Below are 23,084 nucleotides of genomic sequence, written 5' to 3'. Positions count from 1 at the left end.
TGTTCCAGGATCCAATCCAAGAGCCCACCTTGATTTAGTTGTCATGTCTCCTTAGTCTCCTCCAACCTGGGAATCAGTCTTCTGTCTTTCCTTGTTCATCTCATACTGGACACTTTTGAATAGTGCCGGTCACTCTTTTGTAGAATGTCCTTCAATTTGAGTTTGAGGCTTTCTCAAGGCTAGATTGAGGTTTTTGCATTTTTGGCAAAAATGACAAAAGAGTGCCTTTGTGCACTGAGGTGCATCACTGTATTAGGGAACAAGGTATCAATATACCTTGTTACTAATGACCTTAGCTTTCATCACCTGGTTAAGGAGGCTTCTGCTATTTCTCTACTATGAAGTTGCTATTCTCCCCTGTGTAACTAATTACTACCTTAGAAGAAAGATTTTTAAATTATGCAAATATCCTTTTTCCCCTCAGATTAGGCCCACTAATTTTATTTTCTAATATATTTGCCCACTTGTGGGTCTCCCTACAAAATGTGTCATTGTGGCACCCACCGTGTATTTATTCGTAAACACTCAATTGTGTGAGATAATTCATCCCCTATTTAAATCACTATAGTAGAGTTTTCTATTAACTGAATTTTCTTTGAACTTTCTTTTTTTTAATTTATTTTTTTATTACTCAAATGAATTTATCACATCTGTAGTTATGTAACGATCATAACAATCCAATTTCACAGGATTTCCATCCCATAACCCAAGAATATCCCCCCACCCACCAAACTGTCTCCTCCAGAGACCATAATTTTTTCAATGTCTGTGAGTCAGCATCTGTTCTGCAAAGAAGTTCAGTCTGTCCTTTTTTCAGATTCCACGTGTCAGTGAAAGCATTTGATGTTGGTGTCTCATTGTATGGCTGACTTCACTTGAACTGTCTTTCTAATGGAGTCCATTATAGTAGGGTTTTAATCTGATAAATGGCACAATAAAATAAACAAAGCACTTTTTTTATCCACCCATCCATCCAGTATTCCTTTTATTTTTTTTTGTAAATAAAAAATTGATTGCCAATCTTCATATTTCTCCTAGTTATGCTCTAACTGATGTCCCCTACTCCTTGCTGTTCTGTTTGAACTGTTATGTGAACTTGCTGTTTTGGCCAAATGAGTAAGCCAAGGTAGGAACATTAATTTTTTTGAGCAGATAGATGTCAAAATCATTCTGAAGGAAGAGGTACCAAATTGTTTTGTCAGCTTGTGTCTTCCCAGAAAGTGGTCACGACATCTGCCTAGCATCCCTTGTTCCCTTCTTTAGGTCACAGCACCCAACTTTCCTTTGCAGAATCTTCTACCCTGTGTTCTTAGTCCATGCAGTTTAGTGGAGTTGGCCCACACCAGAGGTGGGTACACGCCCTGGGCCAGGACAGAATTAGCCATCCCTCTGGCCAAAGTAATTGATGGAGAAATTGGCATCTGGCTCTAGCTGGCTAATCAGAATCTCCTCCAAGATCCTTGGTGGAATTATCCCTGGGTATTTAAGAAAGTAGGATTAAAGCCTGCAATGTCCACTGGACATCTTTTCTGCCATGTGGGGAAAAACAGACAGAGCACAAGGCCAACACAGTAGAAGACAGTGAAGTGGGAGAGAGTGAGAGGGGTCTATTCTTCATGATGTCACATGGATCTGGCCTTTCCTGAAGCTAGATCCACCCTAGGACTTTTCAGTTACATAGCCAATTGGTTCCCTTTCATTGTTTGAGGCAGCTTGAGTTGAGTTTCTACTGCTTATAACTCAAAGTCCTGGCAAACACAGATGCTTTTTGAACATCTACTACATGTGAGGGCACAGGCTTAGGGCTCTTCAGGACTCACAGACAAGCCAGACGTGGCCCCTGCATTCAAGGAGTCCTCAACCTAGCACAGAGCATAGGATCGGTGCACAAATATCCCCAAGAAAAGGGCCATGTGATTAGCTTGATCCACCCATGAAGAGCTTGGCTGTAGGACCACAGCAGAGGGAGTGATAAGTACCATCTGGGGCGAGTCTGGAGCATTAAAGAGATGAGGGACATTATTCCAGGCAGAGGGAAAGGCTTGGGCAAAGGTCCAATGATGGGAAGTGTAAACAGTTCAATATGTGTTTCGAACTTCTATGGGTCATTCATCGTGACTGAAGAGGAAAGCTTAGGTTACAAAGGAAGACTTGAGAGACAAAAAACTAGAGAACAGATTTGTTTGAAACAAATTGAGGAGGCTCTGGCTTGCAGTCTGAGGGACTGGACTGGTGGCAGGAAGGTAGAGAGGGATGTTGAGTAGAGGAGTGAGATGAGGTTAACTTGGCAGCAGTGAGCAGAGCTGGCGCAGGAGGCTGGGAGGCAGGGGACCCATCAGGAGACCAGTGCAACTGGCCGGTGGAAGCTCAATTTGGGGCTGGGAAGGACCAGATGGAAAAAGAAGGCTGGAAGCAGCTGGAATCCCAGCCTCTGAGAACATTCTGCCGAGAGGCTTTGGCCATATTTGCTCAAGAATCTTCCTCATCGTATCATTTGAAAGCCATACTTTTTATTTCATGCTAAACATTGTCAGAGGGAGCAGTGGCAGATTCATCCTGAACACGAGCCAACCGGCCTGGCATGCACCCTTTTAACGGCATTCCAGAACGTGGGGCCTGGCAGACTCCCTCAGAACCCGGGCTTGGGATGTCAGGACGAGCATCCCTCTTCTTCCTTGATGACCTCCCGAGCAGGAAAGTTCCAGAATGAGACTCCAGCCTGCTCCCACACGAGCCCTGTAGAGCTTGTCCCTTCTTAGAGATGCCACCACTTCCGCCTCGATGCCATTCTATTCACACCTTCACTCTTTCTCTCCCATCCTCCACACACCCAGCCTTGAGCAAGTCCCATGAGCAGGGCCATGGCTGACTTTGTCCAAGTCACCACCATCACATGCGTGGATTCCTGCCGTGGCCTGACTGGCCTTTCGCCACCAAGGTCTGAAACTCACCAAAGGAGCGGGAACGATCCTTTAACATCCCAAGCCGGATCCTGTCACCCTTCTTCTCTCTCTCACTTTTTTTTTTGTCTTTTTTTCCTTTTAGGGCTGCACCCATGGCAAATGGAGTTTCCCAGGCTAGGAGTCTAATTGGAGCTGTAGCCACCAGCCTATACCACAGCCACAGCCATGCAGGATCAGAGCCAGGTCTGTGAACTGCACCGCTGCTCGCGGCAATGCCAGATCTTTAACCCACTGAGTGAGACCAGGGATGGAACCTGCAACCTCATGGTTCCTAGTTGGATTCGTTTCTGCTGTGCCACGACGGGAACTCCCTGTCACCCCTCTTCTTAAAACCTTCTGGTGGCTTTCTACCTGATTGAGAATAAAATCCTAAATTCCTCTGACAGCCCCAGGGACTCTACGTGATCTGAGCCTCAGTTACCCCTTCAACTGGATTTCTTACCACTCTGCCTCCCCTCTGAGCCTTTCCGCTTGCTCCTCTGCCAGCTGCTCTCTTTCTCCTCACGGCCCATAATATGCCTCATCATAACAAAAGCCCGAATCTGTCAGAATCAGTGAAGGTCCGCTGTGGTAACTAATAACCTCCACATTTCACTGGCTCGAGTAACACAGCATTGTTTCTTTCTTCTTTCTTTTCATTTCTTTTTCTTTCTTTCTTTTTTTTTTTTTTGGTCTTTTTGCCATTTCTTGGGCTGCTTCCATGGCATATGGAGGTTCCCAGCCTAGGGGTCTAATTGGATCTGTAGCCACTGGCCTACACCAGAGCCACAGCAACGCGGGATCCGAGCTGCGTCTGCAACCTACACCACAGTTCATGGCAATGCCAGATTCTTAACCCACTGAGCGAGACCAGGGATCGAACCTGCAACCTCGCAGTTCCTAGTCGGATTTGTTAACCACTGAGCCACGACAGGAACTCCCCACATAGCATTGCTTCTTATGCACCAGGCCGTGTGTGCTGTGGGTTGGCAGAGTGGCCCTGGTCATCAGAGTCACTCCACATTGAATGTTGCCAGTTGCCATCCTATAGGAAAAGAAAGAGACTCTCAAGTGTCTCACAGTGGTAATTAAATGCTAGGCTCAGAAGAAGCAAATGTCACTTCTGCTCATGCTCTCTGGACAGTCACTGGCTCAGTCAAGCACAAGAAAACCCAACTGTGTAATTAACTACGTAGCCAGGAATGGAAGGGATCTGTCAGTTGATGAACGGATCTGTCCTTTGCTGAACAGCACTAATAAAGACCATGATAGCTGATTTTTATGTGTGTGTAGCACAGGTTCAAACCCCTTGGAGTGTCTTCCAGTCCAGCGATTGTGAACAATGGCAGGGTTGACCAGCTGTTTTAGGGGAGAGGGTGGGTGGAGAACGAGGAAGAGGAGGAGGGTTGCGTACCTCTGCCCAAGCTCCGGGAGAAATGAGAACATAGCTGAGTTTGGCTGCTCACTGGCCCAGTGATACTTGTAAGAAAATATGGTAGATATTTCTCAGGTCCTTCAGGCTGAGGGTGCCTGTATACCGATGGTGGGCCAGGAAGGTCCCCCTACCCAGAAATAACTTACTTCTAGGGTCTGCAGGGTTTCCATCAAAAACCCAGTCCTTTGGTTCTAAGATAGCATTTCCAAGTTGGATCCAACAAGGCACTTGTGTTAGATGTCAACAGATGCTCCTTGGTCAAATAAGATGGTGAGATGCTGCACAACAACATTAAGCAGGTTTTTCTTCTGCAGGCCTTCTCAGGACCTTGTTTAATATGTGATGTGTGCTCTCTGTTCCTGGGATGGGATCAAAATATGCAGCATCCCTCAATTTTTATTTTATTTATTTATTTATTGTTTTGTTTTTGTCTTTTTGCCATTTCTTGGGCTGCTTCCACAGCATATGGAGGTTCCCAGGCTAGGGGTCGAATCGGAGCTGTAGCCACTGGCCTACGCCAGAGCCACAGCAACGTGGGATCCGAGCCGCATCTGCAAACTACACCACAGCTCACAGCAATGCCAGATCCTTAACCCACTGAACAAAGCCAGGGATGGAACCTGTAGCCTCATGGTTCCTAATCGGATTCGTTAACCACTGAGCCATGACGGGAACTCCCCCCAATTTTTAAAATAAGGAACCAGAGTTCCCATTGTGGCTCAGTGGGTTAAGAACCTGACATAGTGTCCTATGAGGATGCGGGTTCCATCTCTGGCCTTGCTCAGTGGGTTAAGGATCCAGCATTGCCTCAAGCAGCAGTGTACATTGCCAATGTGGCTCGGATCCTGCGTTGCTGTGGTATAGGCTGGCAGCTGCCGTTCTGATTTGACCCCCTAGCCCCGGAACTTCTATATGCGGCAGGTGTGGCTCTAAAAAGAAATCAAATCAAATCAAATCAAGGACCCCTTGCCTTCGTGGATGTCTCCCTAGTGTTCAACTAGACAGTTGGGAGATGCTGGTCTGGCAGCCTTTTCAGTCCTGTGGAGTTCCCTGTGGAAAGCAGACATCCCCAGGAGAGGCTTTTTGTGGGAGAAGGAAAGCAGTGCAGACCAGGCTTCGGGAGGGTGGGACTCAACAGAGGGGTCTGTGGGGACCAGAGGGTCTGAAAGGGAGAGGTCAGGTGAAAGGTCAAAAGTGATCCTTGCCCCATGGATGGATATGGAGCTGGAGCCCCGTTGCCACTCGCAGCCTCGCTCAGCCTCGCTCTCCTGCCCAGCGAAGCTCATCTGTTCCACTCACCAAAGCTCCGGCCTCTCCCCAGCTCCCCTTTCTCAAGCCAAGGGCACACCAGGCCGTTCCTAGTCTGGCTCAGCTCTGAGTCCCTTCTGTGTGAAATGCGCTTTCCTCCCAACCCCCTTCCCTCCTTTAAGCATCTGTCCGGCAGCCCCTCCAGGAAGCCATCCCTGCCTGGTAGCTTTCCCCTGCCCACAGCCTCAGCGAGGTTTACTGTCCCTTGAGGCTCCCAGAACACACTGGGTCTCTTTATCACTGCTCTCCTCATGTTGTATTTTAATACTCTTATCTCTGTCCCGTTAATCTGGGAGTCCCTCCACGGCTTTATTTTTATATCCCTGTATCCTTCTCTGATAGGAGAGAGAGAGGCAATAATTTATTGAATGAATGAGGCCCAGGCATAAACCGGAAGGGTGTTAAAATCCCCAACATGTCCCACTTGAAAGACTTGTCCAAGTCAAGAGACTCTGTTCGAGTGTTTGAAAACATCATCTTGTTTGTCATGCCCACCTTTGCTCCTTCTCTGACCTCCTGGAGCCTAGTCTTTTTAAAATTAATTTTTTATTTTTTAAAATTAATGATTTTTTTTAAAATTAATGATTTTTTTTTAAATCTTTTTGCCGTTTCTTGGGCCGCTCTCCTGGCATATGGAGGCTCCTAGGCTAGGGGTCGAATCGGAGCTGTAGCCGCCGGCCTACACCACAGCCACAGCAACGCAGGATCCGAGCCGGGTCTGCGACCCACACCGCAGCTCACGGCAACACGCAATGCTGGATGCTTAACCCACTGAGCAAGGCCAGGGACTGAACCCGCAACCTCATGGTTCCTAGTCGGATTTGTTAACCACTGTGCCACGATGGGAACTCCTAATTAATGAATTTTTTAATTGAAGTATGGTTACTTTCTGGTGTGCCAATTTTGCTGCCCAGTATAGTGACCCAGTCATACACACACACACACACACACACACTCTTTTCCTCGTACTCTCTTCCATCATTCTCTGTCCCAGGAGATTGGATATCATTCCCTGTGCTGGACAGGAGGACCTCATTGCTTATCCATTCCAAACAGAATAGTTGGCATCTACCCACCCCAAACTCCCCGTCCATCCCACTCCCTCCCCCTCCCCCTCAGCAACCACAAGTCCAAGGTCACCATTCTCTCAAACGGACTCCATGTCTGTGAGTCTGGTTTCTGGAGTCTTCTCTCTGCCTTTCTCCTCGGCTGCCCCTCTGTGGTCTTCCCTCCTGATGATGTGGGACCTGAGTCCTTGCTCAAGAGGAGTGGCTGAGACTTGGAATGTAATTGCCCGCCCTTCTTCCTAAGCAGGAAGTTAATGCACATATCTAGAGGAGACAAGATAACTCGAAGGGGTGGGGGAGAAGGTTTTTTAGCACAAGTTCAGCTCTAATGATTGAATGAGAAAGGGGAAATTAGGAGGAAACGGCAGGAAGAGGCTTACTGTTGGCAGCACACCTGGGACTGCATCTTGTCTTCGTGGATGGGAGGCCTTTCTGCCTTTGTGAGCCTCTTCTCCACAGGAAATATTACAAATTATAGACCGGCGTTGTATATAAAGATGAGTTTAATCTGGGCCAGATTTGTTGTTCCCTCTTCCTTATGGTTACATTCCATTTCTATTCTGAGTTAAAAAACATTAAAATATTTTTTGGACCTCTAAACATCTCGTGGCCCCCAGGCAGGTGTCTGCTGTGCCCTGTGCGATGAGGAAGTCAGCTCCGAGCCCACCACCCTGCCTGCTTGGACATGCAGGGCCCTTCCACCCTTTAGGGGCACACTGTTCTTTCTGCCCAGCATGGCTGTCCCTCATCTCGTCCCTGCCCTTTGTCCCTGTCCACCTGACAGATTCCTGCTCATACTCAAGACCCAGCTTGAATGTCGCTTTCTCTTGCCAGATTTAGCAAATGAAAACACAGGATGCCCAGCTGAACGTCAGATAAACAAGTTGTCATCATTTTAGTAGCGGTATGTCCCAAATAACGCGTTCCCCCAATGTTGCACGAGATATAGTTATACTAAGAAATTATCCATGCTTGTCTGAGATTCATATTATCCGGGAACCCTCCTCTGTAGTTGTCCCTGACTCATTTTTTTTTTCAGGATTTCTTCCCACCTGCTGCTGGCGGAGGCGTTCTAGTCATTGCCATGCACCTGTCGCTGCACACCTCCACCCCATCTGCACTCCCACCCTCACTGTCACCTGCCACGAGGCCAGGACGTGGCAGCGTGTTAGGTGTCCCATGTGAGTAAATGGGTGCTTTCCCTTTCTTTCCCCAACTCTCTATTTATTTTCAGGGATTATGTGGCAGCATCTGGTTTAGATTTCACTCAGGATGTTGTGTGAGGAGACGAGAGTCAAGTTAACTCTTGCGTGGGATTGTAGTAACACTTTTTCTTAAAACAAAGACGTGTCCCAAGAAGACCCTTGGGGCTCAGGCCCTTCATTACCTGATGCAAAGAAGCTCAAGGCCGTGGCGGGCACTTATGTGCCCTCCCTGCCACTGTGCTCGGTGTGGCAAAGGTGGTCAATGTGAAGGCTCAGGCTGCCTCCTCCCCGTGATTCTGGAGCCAGCAAAAGAGCCCTGGCCCGAGAGGGTCCCTGCAAGGGAAGAGGAGGGGGCTTTCTGATTCTGAGGCTTAGGTTCAGAGAATTCTGAATTTCCACCTTGACTTTGGCAGTGGCTTGGTTCTTTTCAAAGTTCCTTTAAACTGTTTCTTCGGCATGGGACACACAGGAGAAAACTGGGCACAAGCCCTGCGAGACCCTCGGAGCCTGGGTGCTCATGTCATCCTCAACAGCAGGGGTCCAGAGCCAGACACTTAAGGAGGGCGGTGTTCCTCTGAGGACCACTGCGAGGGGGAGGCTGCTCCCCAAGACTATGAATCAGCCAAAGCTCCGACGGTTCCAGGCAACTCGAGCAGAGTGAGGATTTGACGTGAGGAAATGGTGAGAGTTCCTTTTCTCATTGCTGCTAAGCATTTCCCAGCTTTCAACATACTCTTCCTTTCTCAGTTGAATGCAGTTTCCAAAGTTGGCCACTGGTTAATCATGGTGAACAAGAAACCACAATGCCCCAGTGTCCAGAATGGGTATGGGTATGTGTGTGCACGCATGTGTACATGCAGGCAGCTGTCCAGTAGTTTCTGCCTAGTTTCTACTCATGTCTAGTCCCCGCTCTCTGCTCATCCTGATGCTCACAGGAGCAGGCAGCATGGCCCAAGGGGGTTTCCAGGGACAGTGACAGGGGTCGTGGGAAGAAAACAAAGTCATGGGCAGTGTTATAGTTCCATCCATGCAGGGAATTCTGCACACTCTGCCTTCCTGGTCTGGCCCTGGACCCCTGCTGTTGAGGATGGCATGAGCGCCCAGGCTCCGAGGGTCTCGCGGGGCTTGTGTCCAGTTTTCTCCTGTGTGTCCCATGCCGAAGGAACAGTTTAACAGAACTTTGAAAAGAACCAAGCCACTGCCAAAGTCAAGATGGAAATTCAGAATTCTCTGAACCTAAGCCTCAGAATCAGAAAGGCAGGCTATATTCATTAGTCTAAGAAAGGTTCTGATAATTTCTTGTAACTTCAAAAAGATGTAATTGAGCTCAATGTTTTCCCAACTTATTTGATCAGAGAACTACTCCATTCTTTTTTTAGGAGTCTCTCACTTGATTAGTCATCCTGGGAACACACTCCGGGGAAATGGTAAAGGCAGTGAGGTAAGTAAGAATTTGCCTTCCTCTCTGAGCTCCAGACCAGAATTTGGTTTAGAGAAAGCATGCTGGCCTCAGCACTGCCCAGGCAGAAGGACTCCAGGTGCCCACAGTGGGTACCAGTGACTCTGTGTGGGGAAGGGGAGGACATTTCAGGTGCTGCCCTGACTGCGATCGGCTGGAAAGCCTAGGCTGGTGGCCACTTAGAAGAGTCTTAAGAGGGTTAGAGTTTTGCTTGGGGTTTGAAACGCTGCACAAGGCCACCTTTTAATAGTTACAAGGCCACCTGTGACCCAGCACGGGGTGTCTGTCATCTGAGGAGGAAGCATGCTCTCCTCCCCCAGCCCAGGGCCATGGCATTTCCTCTCTTCAGTGTGTTTTTCATGCCGCCAGAACAACTAAGCTCAAGGCCACCATTTGCACAATTCCAGGGATTCTGCTACTTTGCCTCGGAGAATCCATGTGACTCACGTCACCCAGGGCTGTGCAAAGTGGTGGCCACGTCCAAATGCTTGCCTGCAGCAGGGTTTTGCCAGGTCACTCCTATTTTTTAAGTCCTGCCTCAATGTCACTGCTAGTTAAAGCAGACCCCTGCTATTTTCTATTACGTTATCCTGTTCCCTGTCTTCGTAAATGGTGACTCATTTATCAATGCCTGGATTCCTACATATTTTTACATTTTGAAATATTGTCTGTGTCCTCTCAACTCCATGAGATAGAGCAGAGATTTTTGTTTTGTTTTGGCCACTGTTGGATCCCTGGTGCCTTGGGCAGTGCTTAGCACAGTGCCATACCAAGTATTTGTTGAATGAATAAATGAACATTGCAAGTTTTTCCCCACGTGGCTGGTGATTGGTTGTGGAGAGTTGATGGACAAGACCACTGACCAACCAATGGGCTGAATGGTGATGAGGGGGACGGCCTTCTGGCCTGAGCCAGTCCTGGTCCCAGGGACACAGGAGGAAGCACAGAAGTCCAGGGAGCAATAGAAATGAGTTTTTATTTGTAAAAAGTTACAAAATAATATTGTACAAAAATAAAGTCTGTAGAGAACTTTGGTTGTATAACACAAACGACCGAGACAGATCAGAGAAGTCAGAACTTCCAAAGAAGTGCACTCCTTACTGGATCAGATGGTAATCGCAATGATAAAGACAAAATCACAAACTTTACCCTTTTGTGGATTTGCTGGAGCGACTTGCTTCAGTGAAAACCTGCTTATGGTGTGTAGGTGATGCTGGGAACAAGCTGTCAGCATCCGTGGAATCCTACCGCCCCTGTGGGCAGGGACTCTCCACAGGGAGCTGGGACTGAGGCTGACCCCTGGGGACACCAGCCTCCAGATCTGCCAGGACAGAGGATGGGACAGAGGATCCTGGGGCTGTATCACATTGCGCTTCATGAATGACCGGTGGCTTGGTCTGTCCCTATTTTGAGCAGGCCGCTCCTCGGCTAGGTCCCTAGTTGGACCCCAAGAGAGGGCAAGTGAGAGTCCCTTTTCCTCTATTTCCTAGTCGTGCAAGGGGAGCAGAAAGGATAGGGGTGCAGAACCCTGGACAACTCACATCCTCTGGGGCAGGGGGGAAGGGACGTCTGGTAACTAACTGCTGCTTCTCGGTTTCTCTGTGAAAGTCACATGATTATCTGCGGGAGGCCAGTAGGCTATTAAATTGCTAAATCTAGTGATGGATGATCTGTTTGATAAAAGTGCCTTTTATGAAATGTGTGTCCAGCTCTACAACAGGGCCCAGGGCCCTTCGGGGTCAGCTGCCAAACAAATCCATGATCGGGCCGCCTAGGAGATGGGTGTTCTCACCCTGCGCTCCCGCCCTGTCACAGGCTTTCGGCACCCCAGTGGCCCAGCTTCCCTGTTCACCCACCCAGGCCACCTTTTCCAAGGGAGGGGTCAGGTGTACGGAGGCAGCACCTGGTGGCTTTTATGGCACCCAGGCCGACCCCACCTGGGGAAGGCCTGCAGGTCTCCATAGCTGCATGGGGCCCGAATATGTTTTTCAGAAAGTGGGGGATAGAAAGAAGGAGGAAGAGTCTCCAGAATCAGGGTGGAACCCCCGCTACTGGGCAGGACTTTTACAATGAATCCAGGACTACCTCCCAAGGGGCCGTTATTAGCCTTTGATGAATACGGTTATGCACCGCACAGACCTGCGAAGGGGAGCGAGAGCTTAAATACAACAGGAGATGGAGCATGTGGCCTATCTGTTCATAGATGGAGCCGTGAAGAAACGAAGGGAGCGCCTTGGTCTCTGCGCACCGCTCCCGATAAGGGGGCCTTGTCAGAAACGCTCCTTCTTGCACCTCTCTTCTATGAGATATAAAAACAGGTAAGATGCTGAGAGTTGGGGAAATCACAGGAGGGCTTTTCTTAAAAAGGTAAAGTAAGTGATTTTTGCCTGAAAAGCATGGACCCTTGTTCCCAATTAAAATTTCCTTTGTCACCTCTCTCTGCCTTTTGCGAGCACATATACTTTGGCACCTTTGAAAAGAAACTTTAATAAATAAGGGGGAGAAAAAAAAGAGAGAGAAACGCATTAGTGAACTGTAATAAATAACAATAACTTAAATCTCAATAAATAGCTTCTCTATATTTCTGTATCTGAAACAGATGCATTGCATCGAGTAGCTTCTCTGGTCACTGGTGACCACGCATAACGGAGCTGCGGTGTATGTAACATCTGTCTCTCTGTAAACCGACAGGCCTGGCGGCCGCCCCGCCCTGGTGCAGCTGGGGCCTTCCCCACACGCTCTCCTGCAAGAATGCTGCCGAAAACCACAACTGGTTTCCTGTTTCCAAGGACAGAAAGGAAATACCTTCAGGTTTGGTTTGAGTCACGAGGACAGCCGTTTTGGTTCCTAGCCAACTTCTTCCCACCCCACACACCCTGTTCAAAATCCATCACCCACCATCCCCCCCCCACACACTGGCTGGAGTAAACCTCAGGCCTGAACCTTCCACATCAAAGGTTACGATCGATAGCTCTTGTGTCTTCGCGTTTTTTGTGTGTTCTTCCCCCTCCTCTCCGGGGTATGTCTCCACTGAGTGACAGAAAAATAAACCTTTCTTGCTTTCAGCAGTAAAACGTCCTGACAAGGCATGACACCAGGAGGACCATGGCCCTGGTGTCTCCAGACATGTGAAAACAAACCACAGGAGATACACTGGTTTGGTTTCAAGTGCATCCGCCACTGCACCCCTGACCGGTGATGGTGGACTGTATCAGATGAAATGATGGCTATGCCCAACCAGGGACACCAGCCCTGAGCTTCTGGTGACGTGGGCCGCCCTCCGGGAGAATGCAGACAGCTGTTTTTTCTCTCTCCTGTCCAGTTTTCGGTGGCTGGACCTCCCTCTACCAGGCTCCCACAATGGCTGCCTTCTTCCTCTTCCTCTTCCAATTCCTCCTCCTCCGTCTCCTTGGTCCTCATCTTCCATTCTGGGCAAACATTTGCTGGGAACCTTGGTCCCGTTCTTTGCACTGTAGCAGGAATGCGATACACAGCGGTCTCTGGAGCCAGAGTCAGATACATCCACACCTTTTAGCGGAATGCTTTCTTAGAATATGGTAAACCAGGTTATCATCTAAAAAGGACAGGTCGTCGTCAAAGGCGATGGGTCTGCAACACGCCTGCCCAACTTTGTCGCTCACCAGCCGTCTGTTTTTGGACAGGTTTTTTAATATTTTGTCATACATGGTCTCGGCGGCATCGCATGAGCCGCTGCAGTACCGGAAAATGAGTTCCTCCTTGGTTTCGTAGCCCAAACCCAAGTCAGTGACATTGAGGTGTATGGCCGTTAAGACACACCCCCGATTTCGGCCCCTCTGGCCCCGCCGAGCTTTCCCTCTGGAACTCTCCAGGCTGGCAGCCGCAGCCTGCCGATGCCGCTCTCTGCGAGGGAGCAGGGCCATCTGTTTATCGGGGGACCTCTTCAGTCTTCTGATGGTGGCTTGAATAAAATCCATGACGTCGTCGAACTGATCAGGATACTCCTCGGGCACAGTTGCTGTGCAACGAGAAAACAGACAAGGTCACATGAGACAACACCAATGACCATTTCAAGGAGTTTCCAAGGTCAAAGTCTCTCCTAAAGACAGCCAGGCTGGGCCAGATGAGGAAGGGACCAGCGACCAGCTCAGGGGCCGAGCTCAGGGACCACTGAAACCCCTAAGAACACAGGCCAAAAGCTACCCTCCAAGACTCCGAGGAAGGCAAATTATTTGGTTGAAAGAGGAGACGAATAGGGTGGTTGACACATTTCCTTGTAAAAAAGAAATCCTTCGACGTGAAATTTTCATTTGAATGACGTCTGCCATTTTCACCAAGTCTACACTGACGCTGCTGATGGAGGAGCATTTTTCCTAATAACATCACCTGCAGGCGTGGTTCTCAAATGTGAGTGTGGATAGGACTGTGCTGCCCACCCCCTTAGGGGGAAGCATGGGGAGGGGCTAAGGAATCAGCATTTTTTTCTTTTTATGGCCACACCTGCAGCATATGGAAGTTCCCAGGCTAGGGGGTCAAATCAGAGCTGCAGCTGCCAGTCTACGCCACACGCACAGCCATGCCAGATCCCAGCTGCATCTCCAACCTATGTCACGCAGCTCATGGCAACACTAGAACCTTAACCCACTAAGCAAGACCAGAGACCAAACCCACATCTTCAGGGACATGATGTTGGGTTCCTAACCTGCTGAGCCACAACAGGAACTCAGGAATCAGCATTTTTAACAAGCCCTGGAGGAATTCTGATGTAGGTGGTCCATGAACCTACACCTATACTTTGAGAAACCCAGACTTAGTGAAAAAAGGATCAATCTTGGACCACGGTTGGAAGATGTCGCAACTTTCACCTGGAACACCAAGCACTCTTCCCTGAAATCCACCTTGACTCATACCTCTGCATGGCTGAGTGGGACGAGAACCACTTTGACACGTCACATGAAAAGCTCTTGAACTCAGCTCTATTTTAAAACTTCCTTAAAAAAACTTTGAGAGACTGAAAAGCAGCCTACTTTTCACTAACAAAGAGACTAATTTACCACTTCCTTGGATTTGCAGGACTGAAACAATCTATGGTCCTACTGTAAGATGACATTTAACTGTATCACAGCAATACATGGAAAGAGATGCTGTGTGTGGACGGACGGGGTGGGGTCCAGCCTCTGTTGTGGCTGTCACATGACTCCCACTGGCTTCGGTTGCAAAATGGACAAGAGATGTGCATTTTAGGGAGACCACGTGGAGGAATGACTGAGATGATGTTTCTAAAATGTTTGAGGAGTTCCCATCATGGCCCAGTGGTTAATGAACCCAACTAGCGTCCATGAGGATGTAGGTTTCATCCCTGGCCTCGCTCAGAGGGTTAAGGATCCAGCGTTGCTGTGAGCTGTGGTGTAGGTTGAAGATGAAGCTCAGATCCTGCACTGCTGTGGCTGTGGTATGGGCCAGCTCCGATTAGGCCCCTAGCCTGGGAACCTCCACATGCCACGGGCGCCGGCTTTAAAAAGACAAAACAATAAAAATAAATAAAATGTTTGAGACCTTTGGGCAAAAGCATGAATTAGCAGTCTCTTGGCAGTTTTCCATTGTGTTTCAAGCATTTGCTTTGGGTGATCAAGTAAGAGAAGAATCACTATTTGAACAACTGGATACATTTCCAAAAGGGAAAAGCAATTCAGGTGCCTATCTGCTGGGTACTAGACCTTTTATGTACCCCCTCATCCCATTTTTAGGTGATTTAGTATGTTGAGGGTTATTCGTGGCTTGGAAAAATATACCACAAAAGAATCGTTAGCAAGAGTGAATGTTTTTTGCCAAGACCATGTTAAAGCAGAGGATTACACTGTGATTAACCCACATCTGATTGTTTTGTTATGAACAAATTGTTAAAACAGATATCAGGTGGGAGTTCCCATCATGGCGCAGTGGTTAACGAATCCGACTAGGAACCATGAGGTTGCAGGTTTGATCCCTGGCCTTGCTCAGTGGGTTAAGGATCCGGCATTGCTGTGAGCTGTGGTGTGGGTCACAGATGCAGCTTGGATCCCATGTTGCTGTGGCTCTGGCCGTAGGCTGGCAGCTACAGCTCTGATTTGACCCCTAGCCTGGGACCCTCCATATGCCTCGGGAGTGGCTCAAGAAAAGGCAAAAAGACAAAACAAAAACAAAACACCCAAAAAAACAGATGTCAGGTATCCTACTGGAAAATGTAATCCAACTAAGGCAACATAACCGTATCTACGTCTCTATTGAGCGATCAATTGGTAATACATAATACATACAATATACATGACATATAGTAAGGAAAAGAGTGGAGATGATATACAATTTCCAGAAGATTTTGTTACCTTAAATCTATAATCTGTGCCGCACAGACGTCTCAAAGCTGCTTCCACTGGTCTGCACCCCATCGCCTCTCGCCTGCATAACAACCCCACCCCACCCCACCCCGAGTCCCTGCATTCCAGCCTTACCCTCTTTCCGTCTGTTTTCCACCCAGCAGCCAGAGCAACACTCCTAAGACTGTGAATACAGCACACGCGCATCCTCTGCTCCAACCCCTCCAATGGCTTCCCGCATCTCATGGGGTAAAAGCCGAAGTCCACACTGACCTAGGCCCTCCCCGACGTGGCCACCCCCTCTGTCCCAGCCTCTGTCCCGGCCGACCTCGTATTCGACCTCCCTCCTTACTACGTCCCCTCCTCCTGCGTCTCTGGCCTCCTCACTGTTCCTCAACACAAGGTTGCTCAACCTCAGCACTACCGACATTTTGGGCTGGAACATTCTCTGTCACGGGAACATTCTAGGATGTTAGATGCATCCCTGGCTTCTACCCAGGAGACACCAGTAGCAGCCCCATCCCCATCCCAACAGTGACAAACTAACGTATCTCCAGACATCACCAAATGGCCCCTGGGGGCAAAATCATTGTGGGTTGAGAACTGCACAGATCAGATACAAACAGAGACTTAGGGCCTTTGCAACGGCTATTCCCTGTCTGCCTGGAACACTGTTCCTGTACAGCAGCCAATAGCTCACTCCCACAGCCCCTTCAAGTCTTTGCTCAAATGTCACCATCACCAAGCCCCACCTTGACCTCCCTGTTTCAAATGCAATCCAGAGTTCCCGTCGTGGCTCAGCGGTTAACGAATCCAACTAGGAACCATGAAGTTGCCAGTTCAGTCCCTGGCCTCGCTCAGTGGGTTAAGGATCCGGTGTTGCCGTGAGCTATGGCATAGGTCGTAGACACAGCTTGGATCCCGAGTTGCTGTGGCTGTGGCGTAGGCTGGCGGCTACAGCTCCGATTCGACCCCTAGCCTGGGAACGTCCATGTGCCGCAGGAGCGGCCCTAGAAAAGGCAAAAAGACTAAGTAAGTAAGTAAGTAAATAAATAAAATGCGATCCATCCTTGAGCCAGAATCCAAACCCTCCTGCCCTGCTCTTCCCTCCCCAGCATAATACTTACTACCTTCCAATACCCTGTCTGACTTTTCTTAGGTTGGCTATTTGTTGTCTGTCTTCTCTGAACAAAAGTTAACTCCAGGAGGCAGGGCTGCTGCTTGGCTTGCTCACCAATGCATCTCAGGTGCTTACAGTAGGATCTGGTCCGTGGAGGCCCGCAATGATTTTTGAACAAATCAGGTCACTTTACGAGGGATGAAAGAAAGAGTCTTTAATTTTTCAAGGCGACACGTGGGCTTCGTCTGAGAACTGCACTGAGATGAAATGATAAGGCTCCAAAATAAACAGCCTCCATCACAGAAGCATCAGTGCCCTGAAGGGCCGTCATCTTCCACCTGAGGGCGAATAACGCTGCCCAAGCGGACTCCCGCGCCAGCTTCCTGCAGCGTTAGCATCAGCTCTCAAAGCCCACCTCATCCATCCTAAGAGTGTCTGGAAAGGCTTGTTTTCTCGAGGAGGACTTGAGGAGTGGGAGAGTATCTGAATTTGAATGTGTCATTTCCTCTGACCCACTTTCTACTGGACCGCTAACCTCTTATGAAGTCGTTTCTTTCCCTCCTTCCCTCCCTTTCCTTCTCCTTTTAAAAAATCTTTAAATCACTTCGTATTAAAGACTGAATTACTGATTTCGAAAAATGAGTTGCTTATGCTATTTGTGACTGTTTTTCAGCAATAAGCTATGCATGGGGAAATTCGGTGTGCTTGGTTTCAAAAACCCATGCTTGAATAGATGCCTAAACTTCTACAACTGATATATTAAGGGTGATTAGACAAAATACCCCAAAAAAGTCTTCAAATTTCTACAAAGACTCTTTGTTTTACAAAAGGATCCCCAGGATGGGGTCCCTGGCTCTTTTGAAGAACTCCTGAATAGATCATTATAAGAATCTGGGAACCTGGAAAGTTAAAATTGATTAAGAATCAACAGAAGATTAATCAGAAATGAGGATAAAGGAGTTCCTATTGTGGCTCAGCAGGTTACAAAGATGACTAGCATCCATGAGGATGTGGGTTCGATCCCTGGCCTCACTCAGTGGGTTAAAGTCTGGCATGGCCGTGAGCTGTGGTGTAGGTCGCAGACATGGTTCGGACCCTTTGTGTGGCTGTGGCTGTGGTGTAGGCCAGCGGCCACAGCTCCATTTTGACCCCTAGCCTGGGAACTTCCATAAGTGGCAGGTGTGGCTCTAAAAAGCAAAAAAAAGAAAAAAAGAAATGAAGAGGATGAAATATTACCGAAGTAATACTCAAGTTACAAAAGTTCAACTTAACATTGGTTTAGAGATTCATTAATTTATATAATATGATAAACTACATAATTTTATATCACCACTAGAGTTAGAGATTCATTAATTTATGTGATAAATACATAATTTTATATCACCACTAGAGATAGAGATTAATTTATATAATATGATAAACTACATGATCTTATATCAACACTAGAGTTATAGATTAATTTATATGATAAACTACATAATTTTTATATCACTAGAGTTATGATACTGAATTGAATCAGCATTTAAAATGTTATTTATTGCCTGACACTTTCAAAGTTCCAGAAAAACACTGTTCCTCCTGTCCCTCCTTTTTAAGACATTTTGACCACACAGCTCTGTCCACGGGATCTGCTTGCCAGAGAAAATCCAGAATATCTAGTTAAATTTGAATTTCAGAGAGCTAGCAAATAAATTTTTAGTATACGCAGTCCTCAAAAATGTTTGGGACATATTTATATTTTGCTGTGAGAACACTGAGTTCCTGTTTTAATTTCCACTTGGGCTTTTGGGGGTGATGCCTGTAGCAGTGGGAATGAAGCAGCCGCTTCTGCTTTTGAGTGAGGGGGTGAACAGACCATGAGGCCTGAATTAAAAGGCTTCCTGGCACCTGGGAAGCAGTCGATCCATGTTCGAGGCGTTAAACTAAAGAGTGTAGCTCATGAGAATGTCTTCCTTTGATGGGAAATCGCCCTCATACTTTGTTGTTAAGGTGAAAATATTTATTTATGCCTCAAGTTCAGGACATAGGTGATTCTTATTGAACTGAAGACTCCTGTTCCCCTGCCCCTGCCATTTCTTCTCCTTGACAAATAGAGCAAAAAATCAATATTGATGCTGAAAGTTTTATATGCATATGAATTTTGGAAACCAGAAAAGGGCAACGTTCTATTTTCCAAACCACAGAGCAAATAGGCCTGTCTCTTCCAACTAAACTCCTAATTGCTGCTGACAGAGTTCATTTAGAGGGGACCTCAGTTTACCAACTCTGGGCATCTGGGGGACATTGTGAGCCATGCACCTCATGGAGCCAACCCTCAACATCTCTACAGGGGCCTCGAACCCCAACCAGGCCAAAAAGACTCCCCAGGAGGAACCAAGAAGCCCAGAGCTTCCTCCATCTTCCTGGAATTCACTGAGCGAGCAGAAGGGAAAGAATGGGGCTGGGGTTTGGATTAGTTCCCCAAATTAAGACTTAATGGCATATCACTTTCGTCCTTCTATGAAGGGTTTGGCAGAACATCAGCCACACAAATGGCCCTCATTAGTATTAACTTTGATAGTAAAATACTTGCAAACCACAAAAGAGGAGCATCGTTTTTAAAAAAAATAGGTCAGACACTTGCTCATTTCTCAGACCCACTTGGAGGCTGGTATCTGGGAAAACAGGGACGTCGCAAAGCTCAAGTTTTTGAAAAAATCAAAATGCTCAAATGCATTTAAGTCATCCTTCAGTGTGCAACTAAATATTTTGGCATTATTCTATTTAAAATATTTTAACTTTGATGTATCCTTTGTATAAACAACGTTATTTTAAACAAATGAAACCTTGTCCTGGGCCAGACTCTGGGAACAAAGCAAACCGTTCGCCGTGGAGACTTTGCCTCCCTCGATTATGGGGAAAAAAAAAAGAGTAACGTTACCTCAGGAACAAAGGCCTGGGCTGTGGACTATCTAATAAAGTTAATTGAGGTTTTATAGGAACGATGGTGAGACCTCGGTTGGAGTACTCCTTGTAAGAGCCGAACTAAAAAGCACATCATTCAAAACATTATCTTGGCCTAAGTTGGCATTTAGTGGACAAAGGATTCTCCTACACGTTAGAGTGCTCTTAAAAACAGTCCAGGTTAATGATGTTTTAATCAAAGGCATCATTTTATACTCCTATTGGGTTGGCCCCCTTCTCACCCTGGACTGGCTGGGTGTCTAAGCCTGTTTTCAGCCTGTCTTCTACCCGGTGGGGTGGCTGTGTACAAAGCCGTGAGGAGGTGACCCCTCACCCCCCAGTGGGAGGGTGAGGGGCCCAGGAAATGGGGGGCTGGACCCTGGAACCCACAGTGGGTCTTTGCTACTACAGAGGCTGTCTTCCAGGCCAGAGCCAGCCTGGAGGATACAGGGGCTCTAGAGAGGGGGCTCCGGGTGGTTCTCGCTCTGGGGAGGACCGGCCTCTGTACTTTACTGCAGAGCGTCCAGCTTCTGTCCTGGAAGGAAGGGTTAATGCACCCAGGTCCACAGGGTGCCCTCCTGCCCAGGCTAAGGCCCCACAGGTGAGCAGCGCATCTAGAACCTCACTCCAGGTAGTGCCAGTTTTGAGGAGGGCTTGCCCCTGGGCGTGAGGCCAGAGATGCTGGGCCTGGTGCCTCTGGGCAGCTTGTTATCACCTGTAGAGCCTCTTCTGAAAGGCTGGTCTGCAAAGGAGACAAGTGGAAGGCCCTTGGGGGTGGGGGACATTTAATCTGATGATTTTTGCCTACCTGTGGCCCAGGTAAATTACAAACTGCTCTGTAGACTGAGTATATGAAAAATAGAAGTTCTTTCCATGTGTGTGCGTGCATGTGTGTATGCACTTATGCATACATATGCACATACATACCGCTGTGTATACATACACACACATATACATACATTTAATTAACTAATTTATTTTTGGTCGTGCCCACCATATGTGGCAGTTCCCAAGCCAGGGATCGAACTGGCTCCACGGCAGTACCAGAGCCACAGCCGTGACAATGCTGGGTCCTTAACACCCTAAGCCACCAGGGAACTCCCATATGTATGTTTATACGAAAAGATCAGCCTAAGATTTATATAATCTCTCAAGAAGATTCCCATCTAATGTCATTCTTTATAATGTTATTTTTACTTTTCAATAATGTATGAACCTGATTTTCTTTCACTAATACTGAAAGATTACAAGGACTGCAGGATGGGGTCTTAGCTTTAAAATTCCCATATTACAAAATTGCATCGTCCTATATTTTAAATGACAGCTTCCATGATGCACTTAGCAATATAAAGGTGGAATGGATGCCTACTTCCACACATGAACTTTAAACCCAACAACATCGCTCCAAGGCTCAAGTAGGGGGTTGCATATCATCTCTACTTATAGATCGGGAAACTGAGGCTCAGAGAAAAGAAATATCTATCTGCCCAAAGTCACATGGCTCATAAATGTGGACTCGGCTTGTTTTCAAAGCTCAAACTTGTTCTAGGGCTCCAAGCTGCCGCTCTGTTTTTAAGTAAAAATTCCACTCTGGTGCAGCTTGTCCGGTCTCAAGTGTGTGGTAATTTACTCTGGAACGAATGCAAGATGCACCCGATTTCACCTGTACATGTTTACCACATTCAGAGCAGGAAGTGAGAAACACACTTGCTACTGGAAAATCTGGCAGTGGTTCATTAAGCAGATTCTAAAGTCAGAGTGCCATGGGCCACAGAATCCAGCAAATTGTCTCCAAAAAGGGAAAAGCATGCCATTCAGGGACATCTCTCTCTCTCACATCCTGGGTCTTGCATATCACTCACTCTAAGGCAGAACTGGCAATTTCCCAGTTAAAACCGGAAAACCGGCAGCCAAGGGCGGTGGCAGATTCAGACAGAGAGGCCCTGTCTCCGGAAGCTCCTCCAACTCACGCTGGCACCAAATGACAAAGTGTCACTGCAGAGCTGGAGAGGACAGAGCCCAGGATTCCAGGCCGGGGTCATTCCTTGCCCAGCCTCGTGACCTTGAACTAGTCACTTAACCCTTCTGAGGTCAGCCAGCCCCTCTCAGAGGCCCTCCCCAGGGCTAAAGCCCTAAGATGTGGACAAGCCCTGTCTCTGGGGGAAAGGGCTACTGGACGCTGTTTCTGGCCACCCCCGTCAGGAAGGGGACCGTGTCCTGTCTTCCCTGATGCCCCAGCAGCACTCACCTCAGCCTCTACCACCAGGGGCTCCGGGACACCCCATGAGACGTATTTAGGTTCTAGCAGTGCTCAACCTTTTCCATTTGCCTCTTGGCTCAATGTCTTGGTTATGTCTGAAATAACCAAATGTCTCTCAACTCCTCAAGCCATCTTCCTATGTCCTATCTAGAAAGAGGTGAAAATATATGAGCAAAAGGCCTGGTATTTGAATCTCAAAATGCCTAGGTTCTTGTGGGAGGCATCCTTACACCCCAATCTCCATCCGTAAATACAGAGCCAATGGCCTCAGAGGACACATACTGTAATCCTTCAGTCTCCATCACCCAAACCTCAAATACCAATGCTGCTTTATTTCTGGTTTTGCTGCTTCAAGCATGTGTAGGTCATAACCTAGCTTAGGGCTCCAAGGCTAGAATCACCCATGGCAACTGACTGCTACCAAAAGGACTGTGAGAGCCTCACGGCTTTGTCTTAGAAGCTGCTGACCCTTGTTTTCATTTGACCTTCGGCGACCTCTGAAATGTTCAGTCTAAGTCCAGGAGAAGGGTCTGGTTCTCTGAAAAATGCAAAGTTCTGTCGTCTGCTACTATTTATTTATTTTGGGGTAAAATTTTTTAAAAATTAAAACATAGTTGATTTACCATGTTCTGTCAATGCTACTATTTAAAAGGGTTGATTTTGCCACCTACTTGAATTAAAAAAAAACTCATTGTACAACTACAGGTGTGATAAATTCATTTAAAAAAAAAAAAAAAAGCCCTTGTGGGTCCCTAAAGCACTGGAATGCCGGTGCCTCTCACTGTATATAACGACTACCCTTGCTGTCCTACTCTGGACGGAGTATTCATCTAGCATTAGGTAGGCCATCTTGGTTAGATCTGACTCTTGGGTTAACTTCAAGAAGGGTCCACAGCATTGAGTCGCCTAAGAGCAATCACCAGCCGAAGCAATTTACTAAATCCCTGTGACCAACGCCAGAGCTACCAGTGCATTCTCTCCAAGACCAGGGGTTTGCTGGCAATAAAACATGA

General features: G+C 47.6%; 1 protein-coding gene across 5 annotated transcripts in view; it reads right to left on the bottom strand.

Annotated features, from left to right (window-relative positions):
• Nucleotides 1-10,373: 10,373 nt before the first annotated feature.
• The window catches only part of GDNF (glial cell derived neurotrophic factor), a 29,336-nt gene continuing 16,625 nt past the window's right edge, over nucleotides 10,374-23,084 (bottom strand). For all 5 annotated transcript variants that reach the window (XM_047766783.1, XM_047766790.1, XM_047766756.1 and 2 more), the window contains one exon: nucleotides 10,374-13,413. In XM_047766783.1, the coding sequence (XP_047622739.1) occupies nucleotides 12,929-13,413 (485 nt within the window). In that variant the 3' untranslated portion in view covers nucleotides 10,374-12,928. The remainder of the gene's footprint in view (nucleotides 13,414-23,084) is intronic.

Source organism: Phacochoerus africanus, chromosome 1, assembly GCF_016906955.1.
Source record: "Phacochoerus africanus isolate WHEZ1 chromosome 1, ROS_Pafr_v1, whole genome shotgun sequence".
Classification (NCBI taxonomy): Eukaryota; Metazoa; Chordata; class Mammalia; order Artiodactyla; family Suidae; genus Phacochoerus; species Phacochoerus africanus.
Note: the sequence above shows the minus strand (reverse complement) of the source record. Positions and strands in the feature narration are given on the sequence as shown.